Source organism: Coregonus lavaretus (genome assembly GCF_964263955.1).
Source record: "Coregonus lavaretus genome assembly, chromosome: 29".
Classification (NCBI taxonomy): Eukaryota; Metazoa; Chordata; class Actinopteri; order Salmoniformes; family Salmonidae; genus Coregonus; species Coregonus lavaretus.
This window is the reverse complement of record NC_140016.1, coordinates 30,509,843-30,528,238: the sequence shown is the minus strand read 5'-3', so window position 1 is coordinate 30,528,238 and position 18,396 is coordinate 30,509,843. Positions and strand designations below refer to the sequence as shown.

The 18,396-nt window shown below is 46.0% G+C and overlaps 1 protein-coding gene across 1 annotated transcript in view; it reads left to right on the top strand.

Moving 5' to 3' along the window:
- The window catches only part of pdgfc (platelet derived growth factor c), a gene marked incomplete at its 5' end in the record, with an annotated part of 128,407 nt that overhangs the window by 89,404 nt on the left and 20,607 nt on the right, over nucleotides 1–18,396 (top strand). The window contains 1 exon segment of the mRNA XM_084147214.1: nucleotides 5,693–5,870. Coding sequence (XP_084003340.1) covers nucleotides 5,693–5,870 — 178 coding nt within the window.

The following is an 18,396-nucleotide window of genomic DNA, read 5'->3' as shown; positions in this document are numbered from 1 at the left end:
TCCTGTCTGGCGGAAGGCTCTGGCTGATCCTGTCTGGCGGAAGGCTCTAGCGGCTCCTGTCTGGCGGAAGGCTTTAGCGGCTCCGGTCTGGCGGACGGCTCTGAAGGCTCATGGCAGACGGGCGGCTTTGCAGGCTCAGTACAGACGGGCAGTTCATGCAGCGCTTGGCAGACGGACAGTTCAGACGGCGTTGGGCAGACAGGCAGTTCAGGCGCCGTTGGGCAGACGGGCAGTTCAGGCGCCGTTGGGCAGACGGGCAGTTCAGGCGCCGTTGGGCAGACGGGCAGTTCAGGCGCCGTTGGGCAGACGGGCAGTTCAGGCGCCGTTGGGCAGACGGGCAGTTCAGGCGCCGTTGGGCAGACGGCAGACTCTGGCCGGCCGAGACGCACTATAGGCCTGGTGCGTGGTGCCGGAACTGGAGGTCCCGGGCTGAGGACACGCATCTCAGGGCTAGTGCGGGGAGCAGCAACAGGACGCACAGGACTCTGGGGACACACAGGAGGCTTGGTGCGTGGTGTAGGCACTGGTGGTACTGGGCTGGAGCGGGGAGGTGGCGCCGGAAATACCGGACCGTGCAGGCTTACTGGCTCCCTTGAGCACTGAGCCTGCCCAACCTTACCTGGTTGTATGCTCCCCGTCGCCCGACCAGTACGGGAAGGAGGAATAACCCGCACCGGGCTATGTAGGCGAACCGGGGACACCATGCGTAAGGCTGGTGCCATGTAAGCCGGCCCGAGGAGACGCACTGGTGGCCTGATGCGTTGGACCGGCTTCATGACATCCGGCTCAACGCTCAATCTAGCCCGGCCGATACGTGGAGCTGGAATGTACCGAACCGGGCTATGCCTGCGTACAGGAGACACCATGCGCTCTACTGCGTAACACGGTGTCTGCCCGTACTCTCGCTCTCCACGGTAAGTCCAGGGAGTAGGCGCAGGTCTCCTACCTGACTTCGCCACACTCCCTTTAAGCCCCCCCCCAAGAAATTTTTGGGTAGTACCCACGGGCTTCCAGCCTCGACTCCGTGCTGCCTCCTCATACCACCTCCTCTCGGCTTTAGCTGCCTCCAGCTCTTCACGAGGGCGGCGATATTCTCCCGGTTGTGCCCAAGGACCCTTTCCAGCCAGTATCTCCTCCCATGTCCATGAATCCTTTGGAGCTGGGTCCTGTTGCCGCTTGACACGCTGCTTGGTCCTCTTAAGGTGGGTTTTTCTGTCACGGTCGTCTATGTCGTCTAAGTATGACCAAGGCGCAGCGTGTCCAAGAAACATGACTTTATTAAACAAACGTTATCGAACTACAAAACAAAAGACGACTCAATGAAGTCCACGGTACACTGACCGAAACGGAACAAAAACCCACAATTCCCACAGGAAAACATTCAGATTAAATATGGCTCCCAATCAGAGATAACGAGCCGACAGCTGACACTCGTTACCTCCGATTGGGAGTCATAGACCAAACCTAGAAATGAAGCCAACAGAAAAGCAAACATAGAAAATACACCCAAACCCAACATAACAAAATACACCCTGGCTCAAATACAAAAGTCCCGGAGCCAGAGTGTCACAGCTTCTAGCTCCGACAGTGCAGTAATATCTAACAAGTAATATCTAACAATTTCACAACATATACCCAATACACTCAAATCTAGTAAGGAATGGAATTTAAGAATATATACATGGACAAGCAATAAATGTCCATGTGGGGTGTGTTATGTAGGTAAAACCTCTAGTTCTCTGTAGCAGAGAATTAGTTAACATAAAAGTTCAATCAGGAGAAACGACAGGGATTATCCAATCGCAGTACATTTTAATGACCAAAAACATGACATTTCTACCTTTTAGATTTTGTGGCATAGAGAAAGTTAAGATATCAGACAGGGGAGGTGATATAAATAATACTCTGAGCAAAAGAGAATGTTTTTGGATTTTCACCCTCCAGACATTATTTCCTAAAGGTCTTAATGATGAAATGCCTATGTATGTTATGTTGTAAATGTGAACATGAATTAATGCCCCCATTTCAGATTAATCTGTCGTTTTTCTTGCGCTGTACCCAATGATTTATGAAAACTTGCTTGGTGGTCAATGAGGACCATTGTGGTTTTACAGATGTGTTTAATACGTTTTATGTACACACTTTATTAGAAAATTATGAAATGCACATTGTTATATTTGGTAACACTCCCTCGACTCCAACCCCATTCGATGCATGGAATGGATGTGGGTGGAGCTATGTCTACATAAGAGTGCAAATATTTTTTTTGTGTGTGCAGTGTGATGGTTTCTTCTTTTTTCTCATCTTATTCAACTGTTACCATGCACATGCAAAAAAATTGCTCAGATGTGAGAGTGCCTTTTGAATTGTTATTAAATAAATGAAATAGGTATACAATGTGTATTTGTTCACTCATGTTCCCTTTATCTACACTGAACAAAAATATAAACACAACATGTAAATTGTTGGTCCCATGTTTCATGTGCTGAGCTAAAAGTTCGCAGAAATGTTCCATACGCACAAAAAGCGTATGTTGTGCACTAATTTGTTTACATCCCTGTTAGTTAGCATTTCTCCTTTGCCAAGATAATCCATCCACCTGACACGTGTGGCATATCAAGAAGGTGATTAAACAGTATGATCATTACACAGGTGAACATTGTGCTGGGGAAAACAAAAGGCCACTCTAAAATGTGCAGTTTTGTCACACAACACAATGCCACAGATGTCTCAAGTTAGCCAGATAATTTAATGTTCATTTCTCTACCATAAGCTGTCTCCAACGTCGTTTTAGAGAATTTGGCAGTACGTCCAACCTGCCTCACAACCGCCGACCATGTGTATGGCGTTGTGTGGTGAGCGGTTTGCTGATGTCAACATTGTGAACAGAGTGCCCTATGGTGGCAGTGGGGTTATGGTGTGGGCAGGTACAGTGAGGGAAAAAAGTATTTGATCCCCTGCTGATTTTGTACGTTTGCCCACTGACAAAGAAAAGATCAGTCTATAATTTTAATGGTAGGTTTATTTGAACATTGAGAGACAGAATAACAACAAAAAAATCCAGAAAAACGCATGTCAAAAATGTTATAAATTGATTTGCATTTTAATGAGGGAAATAAGTATTTTACAACTCTGCAAAACATGACTTAGTACTTGGTGGCAAAACACTTGTTGGCAATCACAGAGGTCAGACATTTCTTGTAGTTGGCCACCAGGTTTGCACACATCTCAGGAGGGATTTTGTCCCACTCCTCTTTGCAGATCTTCTCCAAGTCATTAAGGTTTTGAGGCTGACGTTTGGCAACTCGAACCTTCAACTCCCTCCACAGATTTTCTATGGGATTAAGGTCTGGAGACTGGCTAGGTCACTCCAGGACCTTAATGTGCTTCTTCTTGAGCCACTCCTTTGTTGCCTTGGCCATGTGTTTTGGGTCATTGTCATGCTGGAATACCCATCCACTACCCATTTTCAATGCCCTGGCTGAGGGAAGGAGGTTCTCACCCAAGATTTGACGGTACATGGCCCCGTCCATCGTCCCTTAGATGCAGTGAAGTTGTCCTGTCCCCTTAGCAGAAAAACACCCCCAAAGAATAATGTTTCCACCTCCATGTTTGACGGTGGGGATGGTGTTCTTGGGGTCATAGGCAGCATTCCTCCTCCTCCAAACACGGCGAGTTGAGTTGATGCCAAAGAGCTCGATTTTGGTCTCATCTGACCACAACACTTTCACCCAGTTCTCCTCTGAATCATTCAGATGTTCATTGGCAAACTTCAGACGGGCCTGTATATATGCTTTCTTGAGCAGGGGGACCTTGCGGGCGCTGCAGGATTTCAGTCCTTCACGGCATAGTGTGTTACCAATTGTTTTCTTGGTGAATATGGTTCCAGCAACCTTGAGATCATTGACAAGATCCTCCCGTGTAGTTCTGGGCTGATTCCTCACCGTTCTCATGATCATTGCAACTCCACGAGGTGAGATCTTGCATGGAGCCCCAGGCCGAGGGAGATTGACAGTTATTTTGTGTTTCTTCCATTTGCAAATAATCGCACCAACTGTTGTCACCTTCTCACCAAGCTGCTTGGCGATGGTCTTGTAGCCCATTCCAGCGTTGTGTAGGTCTACAATCTTGTCCCTGACATCCTTGGAGAGCTCTTTGGTCTTGGTCATGGTGGAGAGTTTGGAATCTGATTGTTTGATTGCTTCTGTTGACAGGTGTCTTTTATACAGGTAACAAGCTGAGATTAAGAACACTCCCTTTAAGAGTGTGCTCCTACTCTCAGCTCGTTACCTGTATAAAAGACACCTGGGAGCCAGAAATCTTTCTGATTGAGAGGGGGTCAAATACTTATTTCCCTCATTAAAATGCAAATCAATTTATAAAATTTTTTACATGCGTTCTTCTGGATTTTTTTTTTGTTATTCTGTCTCTCACTGTTCAAATAAACCTACCATTAAAATTGTAGACTGATCATTTCTTTGTCAGTGGGCAAACGTACAAAATCAGCAGGGGATCAAATACTTTTTTCCCTCACTGTATAAGCTACGGACAACGAACACAATTGCATTTTATCGATGGCAATTTGAATGCACAGAGATACCGTGACGAGATTCAGAGGCCCATTGTCATGCCATTCATCTGCCGACATCACCTCATGTTTCAGCATGATAATGCACGGCCCAGTGTCGCAAGAATCTGTACACAATTCCTGGAAGCTGAAAATGTCCCAGTTCTTCCATGGCCTGCATACTCACCAGACATGTCACCCATTGAGCATGTTTGGGATGCTCTGGATCGACGTGTACAACAGCGTGTTCCAGTTACCACCAATATCCAGCAACTTCGCACAGCCATTGAAGAAGAGTGGGAAAACATTCCACCGGCCACAATCAACAGCCTGATCAACTTTTTTATTCAGTATAATATTAGGTTTTGGTTGAAGATCTGATAACGTTCAGAAAGGGGGCAAATACTTTTTCACTGCACTGTATGTGATTACAGCATTAGCCTAATAGGCTTGTCCCAGGGTCTGCGTCAGGCCCATTATCGCTAACCAAAGGCGACGGCTGCTAATGCTACTCTCCCCCAACCCACCTGAGGTCGATCGCTGAATGATTACACAGGCAATGCTCAGCTCTTTTCTTCATTTTTTTATTGCTCCCCGCGGAGACACTGTGAGCATTAGGCCCCACCGTTAGAAACCGTTTAGTTATAGCATAGCCCTTTCTCCTCAGAGAGAGGGAACTGGATGGATGGATGGGCGGGAGGAGAGGAAGGTAAAAACAAGACAGGAGGGGGCCGTGTAGGGCAGATGCAGCTCAGTGGGGTTGTATTAGGGCTCGAGAGGGACAAAGCTGACCTCACAATAAGCAGTCACAAGCAATTTATGAAATAGCGTTGTGCTACATGGGTAAGGAAACACCCAGCTTGAGAGAAGGAACCATGAAACCCCTTTAGATCGCCACACCAATTCAATTCATGCTCTCAGAGGATAGATACATGTGCCAGGCCCCAGTTTGGTGTGAAACGTATATGCATTAAGTGCTCGCTTTCAATGCACGGCAACTTTATGTCCCGTCTCCAATGGCAATGGGAATTCAGGGGACCACACACATTGAGCCAAAGCCCTCTCTTTTTCCATCTCTCTCTGTCTCACTTGCTCTTTCTTTCTCTCTCTCTGGCCTTTTTCCAGGTATGATTTTGTGGAGATCGAGGAGCCATCTGAGAACACCATCTTGGGCCGCTGGTGCGGGTCCCAGGTACCTGACAGCCACATGTCCAAAGGCGGTCAGATCCGGGTGCGATTCATATCTGATGAGTACTTCCCCTCCGAGCCCGGCTTCAGCATTCGCTACTCCCTGCTCCCCATGGTAAGCCATCTTTCCTCTGAGCACATAATCAGCACTAACACTCCCTTACGTAATTACCTATTATGTAACGGCCACTCTGCTATTCTGTATGTGTAAACCTTCTCTCGACGTGTTTGTTTTGTCCAGTGTTCATGGCTAAGTGCTGTTGTAATAGAAGTCGTGACTGCATTGCTATTTGATGCACCTGTGTGATTGTCTAGCTCTGACACTGCTGTCGATCCAATCAGACAAGGTTTTGAAAGGAGGTGGATGGTGGTGGAGTGTTAATGGTGTTGGGTGAGATTGAGATTGAGCTCGGCCCAGACGGCATCTAGGCTCTCAGAAACAGCATGGCCTGCTGACCCTGGTTGGATTCAATCCATGTCTAATTCCTCTCCTCCGACTGGGTATAAAAGATGGATTGAGAGCTGGAAGAGGCTGGCTTTCTATCTCTCTCTCACATTCTATCTCTTTTTCTCCTTTTCTTCCATCCTTTCTTTCTCGGTTCAGTCAGGCTCTATTGGCAGGATGTGTGTCAATAGTCCCAATTTAGTTCATGAAAGATGAAAGATCACATAACTTTGGATCACATTGCTTTCTCTGTCTGTTTACATCCTAAGTCTCGCATCCTATTCACCTCTCCTCTTTCTCTCTCTAAACCCTTTTTTCATTTCCTGACCCCTCTCTCTCCCGCTTCTCCCCACCCTCCCCCTCCCCTCACCCTTTCTCTCCTTCCTTTTCTCTATCTCCTCATCCCAGACCACAGATATAGAGCCCCTTTCATACCCACACCTTTCACTTACAAAAGCCCAGAGATAAACTGAAGTGAAGGCTGCCATGTTTTAACCTGTCATGTTGCAGTTGTGTGCGCCTCACTCTTAGTAAACAGCTCTTCCCTTCATTAATCCGCAATGGCCTGCAGCGCAGTGAAATAATTTATGTTCCTGACAAGCACTAATGGCAAAAGGAGGTCAGCGAAGGTGCTTCTTTTTGTCTGTTTGCCCCAAAAAAACTTTTGGGAGAAAGAGGTAGGATTTGGTTTATAATTACCACATTCTTTCACTTGGTTTATTGGCTCTGTTCCCTTTGGTAGATGAGCTGACATTTCCAGCGACCCGGCTCTACGTATTCCACTGGTTTGTGACTCACTAACACCGCCCCCGGTTAGAGGGGAATAAAGCAGCCTAGAGTTAACACACACAGGAACTTTATTCACACACAGGAGAAGATGAACATGGGGATGGTTTGTAAAGGTACATGGGAATGAAAAGTGGGAAAGGTAGTGGAATGGTAGTGGTTCTGTCATGGACAGAAACAGGTAATGAATACACACATACCGAATGAATACACCAAGGCACAAATGCACAGATACAGAATCTTACAGAATATAGCAGTAATAAATGTAAAAGGACTGTATAGATTGCATATGCCACCTGCAGAGTATTACACAACACAGGAATTTCTAGTAAGACAATATACAAATGTCACACAATTCACTTTGGGCATGCACACCATTCCACAAGTCCAGCGATATTGTATGAGTGAGTCAGTGGAGGCTGCTCAGGGGAGGACGGCGCATAATAATGTCTGGAACGGCGTGAATGGAATGGCATCAAACACATGGAAACCATGTGTTTGATGTATTTGATACCATTCCACCGATTAAGGTGTCACCATCCTCCTGTGGAGTGAGTCCAGTTGTTGATGGGCAGAGACAGATATGTTGCTCTCTGCCACTGCTTGAGGGAGACTGCAAGTATTGTGTGACCTGCAGAGTCAAGAGGATGGGCAGATATCCAGCCCCCTAAAAAAGCAGACATTGTATAGCCCTTTGAGCATGGTGTATCAATACTCCCAGTCACTACAAAGATACAGGCGTCCTTCCTAACTCAGTTGCCGGAGAGGAAGGTAACGGCTCAGGGATTTCACCATGAGGCCAATGGTGACTTTAAAACAGTTACAGAGTGTAATGGCTGTGATAGGAGAAAACTAAGGATTGTTGTTACTCCACAATAAATCAAATAAAATCAAATGTTATTTGTCACATGCGCCGAATACAACAGGTGTAGACCTTACATTACATTTTACATTTTAGTCATTTAGCAGACAGTGAAATGCTTAGTTACAAGCCCTTAACCAACAATGCAGTTTTAAGAAAGAATACCAAAACAAATCACACAGAAAATACAATATAAAATAGTATGAAATAAAAGTAACAAATAATTAAAGAGCAGCAGTAAAATAACAATAGCGGGACTATATACAGGGGGTACCGGTACCGAGTCAATGTATGGGGGCACCGGTTCGTCAAGGTAATTAAGGTAATATGTACATGTAGGTACTAACCTAATTGACAGAGTAAAAACTAGGAAGCCTGTACAGAATACAAATATTCCTAAACATGCACCTGTTTGCAACAAGGCACTAAAGTAAAACTGCAAAAAATGTGGCAAAGCAATTAACTTTTTGTCCTGAATACAAAGTCTTATGTTTGGGGCAAATCTAAAACAACATATTACTGAGTACCACTCTCCAGACACTGGAGATTAATTGACCTTTCAGGACAATAACCTAAAACACAAGAAGATAGTGAATGTTCCTGAGTGGTTGAGTTACAGTTTTGACTTAAATGTACTTGAAAATCTATTGCAAGACCTGAAAATGGTTGTCTAGCAATGATCAACAACCAATTTGACAGCGCTTGAAGAATGTTGAAAATAATAATGGGCAAATGTTGCACATTCCAGGTGTGGAAAGCTCTTAGAGACTTACCCAGAAAGACTCACAGCTGTAGTCACTTCCAAAGATGATTTTACAAAGTATTGACTCAGGGGTGTGAATACCTATGTAAATTAGATATTAGAGTGTGCAAAGCTGTCATCAAGGCAAAGAGTGGCTACTTTGAAGAATCTCAAAAATATTAATATTCTGATTTGTTTAACACTTTTTTGGTTACTACATGATTCCATATGTGGTATTTCATAGTTATGATGTCTTCACTATTATTCTAAAATGTAGAAAACAGTAAAAATAAAGAAAAACCCTGGAATGAGTAGGTGTGTCCAAACGTTTGACTGGTACTGTATATATACAGTGGGGGAAAAAAGTATTTAGTCAGCCACCAATTGTGCAAGTTCTCCCACTTAAAAAGATGAGAGAGGCCTGTAATTTTCATCATAGGTACACGTCAACAATGACAGACAAAATGAGAAAAAGAAATCCAGAAAATCATATTGTAGGATTTTTAATGAATTTATTTGCAAATTATGGTGGAAAATAAGTGTTTGGTCACCTACAAACAAGCAAGATTTCTGGCTCTCACAGACCTGTAACTTCTTCTTTAAGAGGCTCCTCTGTCCTCCACTCGTTACCTGTATTAATGGCACCTGTTTGAACTTGTTATCAGTATAAAAGACACCTGTCCACAACCTTAAACAGTCACACTCCAAACTCCACAATGGCCAAGACCAAAGAGCTGTCAAAAGACACCAGAAACAAAATTGTAGACCTGCACCAGGCTGGGAAGACTGAATCTGCAATAGGTAAGCAGCTTGGTTTGAAGAAATCAACTGTGGGAGCAATTATTAGGAAATGGAAGACATACAAGACCACTGATAATCTCCCTCGATCTGGGGCTCCACGCAAGATCTCACCCCGTGGGGTCAAAATGATCACAAGAACAGTGAGCAAAAATCCCAGAACCACACGGGGGGACCTAGTGAATGACCTGCAGAGAGCTGGGACCAAAGTAACAAAGCCTACCATCAGTAACACACTACGCCGCCAGGGACTCAAATCCTGCAGTGCCAGACGTGTCCCCCTGCTTAAGCCAGTACATGTCCAGGCCCGTCTGAAGTTTGCTAGAGTGCATTTGGATGATCCAGAAGAAGATTGGGAGAATGTCATATGGTCAGATAAAACGAAAATATAGCTTTTTGGTAAAAACTCAACTCGTCGTGTTTGGAGGACAAAGAATGCTGAGTTGCATCCAAAGAACACCATACCTACTGTGAAGCATGGGGGTGGAAACATCATGCTTTGGGGCTGTTTTTCTGCAAAGGGACCAGGACGACTGATCAGTGTAAAAGAAAGAATGAATGGGGCCATGTATCGTGAGATTTTGAGTGAAAACCTCCTTCCATAAGCAAGGGCATTGAAGATGAAACGTGGCTGGGTCTTTCAGCATGACAATGATTCCAAACACACTGCCCGGGCAACGAAGGAGTGGCTTCGTAAGAAGCATTTCAAGGTCCTGGAGTGGCCTAGCCAGTCTCCAGATCTCAACCCCATAGAAAATCTTTGGAGGGAGTTGAAAGTCCATGTTGCCCAGCGACAGCCCCAAAACATCACTGCTCTAGAGGAGAACTGCATGGAGGAATTGTCACGATCGTCTAACATAGAGGAGGACCAAGGCGCAGCGTTGCAGGCAAACATACTCTATATTGAGCGAAACACGATCAAAACAACAAAGACGGTAACGTGACAGTTCACGGTCAAACACAACCAACTTGAAACAAGAACCCACAAAAACAAAGGAAAAACCGACAGTTTAAATATGGCTCCCAATCAGAGACAACCAGCAAACAGCTGACACTCGTTGCCTCTGATTGGGAGTCACTCAGCCCAACATAGAAATAGAGTACATAGATCTACACACCCTGGCTCAACATAACCGTGTCCCCAGAGCCAGGGCGTGACAGTACCCCCCCCTAAAGGCGCGGACTCCGACCGCGCCAACTAAATACCACAGGGGAGGGACCGGGTGGGCACTCCGCCTTGGCGGCGGATCCGGCTCCGGGCCTGATCCCCACTCCCTCTCCAACCCCCCAAAGTACCCCTGGTCCGGTCTGGCCCCGCTGGCCGGAGCCGGACTGACAACACGCACCCCTGGCTTGGTGCGTGGAGCAGGAACGGACCGGACCGGGCTGACGATGCGCACCCCTGGCTTGGTGCGTGGAGTAGCAACTGGCCGGACCGGGCTGACGATACACACCCCTGGCTCGGTGCGTGGAGCAGGAATGGACCGGACCGGGCTGACGATGCGCACCCCTGGCTTGGTGCGTGGAGTAGCAACTGGCCGGACCGGGCTGACGATACGCACCCCTGGCTTGGTGCGTGGAGCAGGAATGGACCGGACCGGGCTGACGATGCGCACCCCTGGCTTGGTGCGTGGAGGAGGAACGGGCCGAGCCGGGCTGACGATACGCACCCCTGGCTTGGTGCGGGGAAGAGGCACGGGCCGTGCTGGACTGACGACGCACACCACTGGCTTGGTGTGGAGAGCAGGAGCGGGCCGGACAGGGCTGACGAAACGCACCACAGACTTGGTGCGGGGAGCAGGAATGGGCCGGACTGGGCTGGCGACGCGCACCACAGACTTGGTGCGGAGAGCAGGAACGGGCCGGACAGGGCTGACGAAACGCACCACAGACTTGGTGCGGGGAGCAGGAATAGGCCGAGCCGGGCTGACGAAACGCACCACAGACTTGGTGCGGGGAGCAGGAATGGGCCGAGCCGGGCTGACGAGACGCACCACAGACTTGGTGCGGGGAGCAGGAATGGGCCGGACTGGGCTGGCGACGCGCACCACAGACTTGGTGCGGAGAGCAGGAACGGGCCGGACAGGGCTAACGAAACGCACCACAGACTTGGTGCGGGGAGCAGGAACAGACCGGACCGTACTGGGGACACACACCACTGGCCCTACACCGGGATCTGGAACGGGCCGGACCGGACTGGTAACACACCCCAGTACCTCTCGCCGTGCCTCTCCACCTTCCATCCCCTCTTCGACCAGTGGCCCCCGTAACCTGGCGGCCTCCTCTGCCAACCCGTTGGACCGCTCTATCGCGGCCTCCTGCTGCCCCGACGTCGTGAGCCCCCCCCTAAAAAATTTCTGGGGTTCTTTCCTACCCGTGGACCAGGTCTCCATGTCTCTAGCCAGACACTCACTCCACTGCTTCAAAGTCCAACCTTTCTGCTCCTCACTTGGCTTGGCCCAGTCGAGACTCCTACTCCACTGATCCCAGGTCCATCCTCTCTCCTCTTCACGCTGCTTGGTCCTGTCTTGGTGGGTTCTTCTGTCACGATCGTCTAACATAGAGGAGGACCAAGGCACAGCGTTGCAGGCAAACATACTCTATATTGAGCGAAACACGATCAAAACAACAAAGACGGTAACGTGACAGTTCACGGTCAAACACAACCAACTTGAAACAAGAACCCACAAAAACAAAGGAAAAACCGACAGTTTAAATATGGCTCCCAATCAGAGACAACCAGCAAACAGCTGACACTCGTTGCCTCTGATTGGGAGTCACTCAGGCCAACATAGAAATAGAGTACATAGATCTACACACCCTGGCTCAACATAACCGTGTCCCCAGAGCCAGGGCGTGACAGGAATGGGCCAAAATACCAGCAACAGTGTGTGAAAACCTTGTGAAGACTTACAGAAAACGTTTGACCTGTGTCATTGCCAACAAAGGGTATATAACAAAGTATTGAGAAACTTTTGTTGTTGACCAAATACTTATTTTCCACCATAATTTGCAAATAAATTCATTAAAAATCCTACAATGTGATTTTCTGGAATATTTTTTCTCATTTTGTCTGTCATAGTTGATGTGTACCTATGATGAAAATTACAGGCCTCTCTCATCTTTTTAAGTGGGAGAACTTGCACAATTGGTGGCTGACTAAATACTTTTTTTCCCCGCTGTATATATTTATATATATATTTATATATATATTTATATATATATATATATATATATATATATATATATATATATATATATATATATATATATTATTATTATTATTATTACTACGGTGACCGCGGTCATTTAGCTGGACAATTACCGTCATCCAGAATTCCATAACCTTCACAGCCCTAATCACCAGGAGGTAAATTGGTTAATAGACCATTACCAAAGAGAGTTCCAAACCTCTCTGCCAATAATTGCTAGTTTTCAGTTTTCCCCTCCTCACTCAGACCACTCCCAGACAGTCCTAGCAAAATATTGCTTGAGAAATAGTTTTTGGCTAAAAAGCTGTTTTCTTCTTATTTTTTTATGTGAAACTATTACAGTAATGTACTTAATTGTTACCCAGAAATTATTTGATATTGATATAACAATGTCTGCATTGGGCCTTTAATGTGAACCATTACACTTTCTTCACCCAATATTCAACCCAAAAGTTTGCCATATACTTTCATACCATAAAGGTGATCTAATGTGAGTCCATATTCTACACCGTGTATTGTGTACATCCAGCTATATTCATTAGATTAAATCTGCAGGCCTCAATGCTAAATTGAAGGAGTCCACCCACACATACACACACACATACAGTGGGGAAAAAAAGTATTTAGTCAGCCACCAATTGTGCAAGTTCTCCCACTTAAAAAGATGAGAGAGGCCTGTAATTTTCATCATAGGTACACGTCAACTATGACAGACAAAAATAGAAAAAAAAATCAAGAAAATCACATTGTAGGATTTTTAATGAATTTATTGGCATATGATGGTGGAAAATAAGTATTTGGTCAATAACAAAAGTTTCTCAATACCTTGTTATATACCCTTTGTTGGCAATGACACAGGTCAAACGTTTTCTGTAAGTCTTCACAAGGTCTTCACACACTGTTGCTGGTATTTTGGCCCATTCCTCCATGCAGATCTCCTCTAGAGCAGTGATGTTTTGGGGCTGTCGCTGGGCAACACAGACTTTCAACTCCCTCCAAATATTTTCTATGGGGTTGAGATCTGGAGACTGGCTAGGCCACTCCAGGACCTTGAAATGCTTCTTACGAAGCCACTCCTTCGTTGCCCGGGCGGTGTGTTTGGGATCATTGTCATGCTGAAAGACCCAGCCACGTTTCATCTTCAATGCCCTTGCTGATGGAAGGAGGGTTTCACTCAAAATCTCACGATACATGGCCCCATTCATTCTTTCCTTTACACGGATCAGTCGTCCTGGTCCCTTTGCAGAAAAACAGCCCCAAAGCATGATGTTTCCAACCCCATGCTTCACAGTAGGTATGGTGTTCTTTGGATGCAACTCAGCATTCTTTGTCCTCCAAACATGACGAGTTGAGTTTTTACCAAAAAGTTATATTTTGGTTTCATCTGACCATATGACATTCTCCCAATCCTCTTCTGGATCATCCAAATGCACTTCAGACGGGCCTGGACATGTACTGGCTTAAGCAGGGGGACACGTCTCGCACTGCAGGATTTGAGTCCCTGGCGGCGTAGTGTGTTACTGATGGTTGGCTTTGTTACTTTGGTCCCAGCTCTCAGCAGGTCATTCACTAGGTCCCCCCGTGTGGTTCTGGGATTTTTGCTCACCGTTCTTGTGATCATTTTGACCCCACGGGGTGAGATCTTGCATGGAGCCCCAGATCGAGGGAGATTATCAGTGGTCTTGTATGTCTTCCATTTCCTAATAATTGCTCCCACAGTTGATTTCTTCAAACCAAGCTGCTTACCTGTTGCAGATTCAGTCTTCCCAGCCTGGTGCAGGTCTACAATTTTGTTTTTGGTGTCCTTTGACAGCTATTTGGTCTTGGCCATAGTGGAGTTTGGAGTGTGACTGTTTGAGGTTGTGGACAGGTGTCTTTTATACTGATAACAAGTTCAAACAGGTGCCATTAATACAGGTAACGAGTGGAGGACAGAGGAGCCTCTTAAAGAAGAAGTTACAGGTCTGTGAGAGCCAGAAATCTTGCTTGTTTGTAGGTGACCAAATACTTATTTTCCACCATAATTTGCAAATAAATTCATTAAAAATCCTACAATGGGATTTTCTGGATTTTTTTTTCTCAATTTGTCTGTCATAGTTGACGTGTACCTATGATGAAAATTACAGGCCTCTCTCATCTTTTTAAGTGGGAGAACTTGCACAATTGGTGGCTGACTAAATACTTTTTTGCCCCACTGTACATACTGCATACAAAGATGCCTGACCTGACCTTAATTGTATGAGCCTTTCATACAACTTGCCCTAAACATTATAATAATTCAAATTAATTTGGTGGTTTAGTACTTGTAACACAAATTTCTACAATAGGAAAACGTGCAGAGGAAGCAGTTTGTGTTCATTAAGCTTGAATGACATCTGTCAAGACCAATAGCATGCCCATGTGAATGTGACTACAACTGATGTCACCAGCTTCAGCCATGTTCCAGTTTAAAGGTGATCCATTTGGATTGTTCAATGATCCAAAGTGTCATTAGATTAAAACTTTTCACAGTAGAATTTCCAAAGTCCTGCAGATCTAGACTAAAAACATCCAATCCAGTGAATTTGAGACCCTTTGCTAGCCATGCTCCCTTCCATGACCAAGACTGTTGTTAGTCAAAATATTTTTCATATCATTGCCTTGGAGAACATTATGAACCACCATATCATGAATCTCACAAGTTTTTTTTGAGAGTGGACCTTTGATGATACTGCCTAATTTTTGGCAATGAAAAACATTTGTGGCACTGACAACTTGCTGGGTGCTGCGGTGCTTTCCACTTCAATATCCCATCTCAATTTACACGTCAACGAATACTGGAAACTAATTTCTGAAGCATATCCTCTGGAAATTATTTAATAGCTATGTTTATCTTTGATGTGTGATACCCTGCTCAGAACTTTCTTTATTTCCCCGAGTTGTTCACTAAAGCACTCTTGCATGCCTGGACCTTTCAATCTCTGCTAAATTAGTTTAATTGTCTCCCTTGGAAAAAAGGCATTGTTCGTCTTTCTCAGTTCATGCAAAAAAGCAACAGAAGCCTGCTTTGGTGTGTTATGTACACTGAGTGTACAAAACATTCGGAACACCTTCCTAATATTGAGTTGGACGCCCTTTTGCCTTCAGAACAGCCTCAATTCGTCGGGGCATGGACTACAAGGCGTCGAAAGCGTTCCACAGGGATGCTGGCCTATGTTGACGCCAATGCTTCCCACAGTTGTGTCAAGTTGGCTGGATGTCCTTTAGGTGGTGGACCATTCTTGATACACACGGGAAACTGTTGAGCGTGAAAAACCCAGCAGCGTTGCAGTTCTTGACACACTCAAACCGGTGCACCTGGCACCTACTACCATACCCCGTCCAAAGACACTTAAATATTTTGTCTTGCCCACCCCTCTGAATGACACACATACACAATCCATGTCTCAATTGTCTCAAGGCTTAAAAATACTTATTTAACCTGTCTCCTCCCCTTCATCTACACTGATTTAAGTGTTTAGCAGGTGACATCAATATGGGATCATAGCTTACACCTGGATAATGTAATGGTGCCGGAGGGGATGGCTGCCGTTTTTTCACATTGTTTGTAACTTATTTTGTAGATAAAGTTGCTGCTACCATCTCTTATGACCAAAAAGAGCTTCTGGACATCAGAACAGCGATTACTCACCTCGAACTGGACGAAGATTTTTTCTTTAATGAGTCCAATGCGAAGGATATACTGCTTCCTGAGACCAGGCCCAAATCCCCGTCATTCGCGTGAAGAAAAGACGGAGATACAGGGGGCGAAGGTCGGGGTGCCTTGTGAGGATTCGTAGGCGAGTGAGTAAATCGCCACTACCATCGGTTCTATTGGCCAACGTGCAATCACTGGAAAACAAACTGGATGATCTACGGTCGAGACTGTCCTACCAACGGGACATTAAAAACTGTAATATCTTATGTTTCTCAGAGTCGTGACTGAATGACGACATGGATAATATAGAGCTGGCTGGGTTTTCCTTGCAATGGCAGGATAGAGAAGCTACGTCTGGTAAGACAAGGTGCGGGGGTGTGTGTCTATTTGTCAATAACAACTGGTGCGCAATGTCTCAAGGTATTGCTCGCCTGAGGTAGAGTACCTCATGATAAGCTGTAGACCACACTATTTACCAAGAGAGTTCTCATCTATAATATTCGTAGCTGTCTATTTACCACCACAAACTGATGCTGGCACTAAGACCGCACTCAACGAGCTGTATAAGACCATAAGCAAACAAGAAAATGCTCATCCAGAAGCGGCGCTCCTAGTGGCCGGGGACTTTAATGCAGGCAAACTTAAATCCATTTTACCAAATTTCTACCAGCATGTCACATGTAAAAAAACTCTAGACCACCTTTACTCCACACACAGAGATCCATTCAAAGCTCTCCCTCGCCCTCCATTTGGCAAATCTGACCATAATTATATCCTCCTGATTCCTGCTTTCCAGCAAAAACTAAAGCAGGAAGTACCAGTGACTCGCTCAATACGGAAGTGGTCAGATGACGCAGATGCTACGCTACAGGACTGTTTTGCTAGCACAGACTGGAATATGTTCCGGGATTGATCCAATGGCATTGAGGAGTATACCACCTCAGTCACCGGCTTCACCGTTAAGTGCATCGACGACGACGTCCCCACAGTGACCATACGTACATATCCCAACCAGAATCCATGGATTACAGGCAACATCTGCACCGAGCTAAAGGCTAGAGCTGCCGCTTTCAAGGAGCGGGACACTAATCCGGACGCTTAAAAGAAATCCCGTTATGCCCTCAGACGAACCATCAAACATGCAAAGCGTCAATACAGGACTAAGATTGAATCCTACTACACCGGCTCTGACGCTCGTTGGATGTGGCCGGGCTTGCAAACTATTACGAACTACAAAGGGAAACCCAGCCACGAGCTGCCCAGTGGCTCGAGCCTACCAGACAAGCTAAATGCCTTTTATGCTCGCTTCGAGGCAAGCAACACTGAAGCATGCATGAGAGCACCAGCTGTTCCGGACGACTGTGTAATCACGCTTTCCGTAGCTGATTTCAGCAAGACCTTTAAACAGGTCAACATTCACAAGGCCTCGGGGCTAGATGGATTACCAGGGCATGTACTCAGAGCATGCGAGGACCAACTGGCAAGTGTTTTCACTGACATTTTCAACCTCTCCCTGACCAAGTCTGTAATACCTACATGTTTCAAGCAGACCACCATAGTCCCTGTGCCCAAGAATACGAAGGTAACCTGCCTAAATGAATACCGCCCTGTAGCACTCATGTCGGTAGCCATGAAGTGCTTTGAAAGGCTGGTCAGATACACTCCAATTCTTATACCGCCCCAATAGATCCACAGATGACGCAATCTCAATCGCACTCCACACTGTCCTTTCCCACCTGGAAAAAAGGAACACCTTTGTGAAAATGCTGTTCATTGACTACAGCTCAGCGTTCAACACCATAGTGCCCACAAAGCTCATCACTAAGCTAATGACCCTGGGACTAAACACCTCCCTCTGCAACTGTATCCTGGACTTCTTGACGGGCCGTCCCCCAGGTGGTAAGGTTAGGCAACAACACATCTGCCATACTGATCCTCAACATCGGGGCCCCTCAGGGGTGCGTGCTTAGTTCCCTCCTGTGCTCCCTGTTCACCCACGACTGCGTGGCCAAGCACGACTCCAACACCATCATTAAGTTTGTTGACGACACAACAGTGGTAGGCCTGATCACCGACAGCGATGAGACAGCCTATAGGGAGGAGGTCAGAGACCTGGCAGT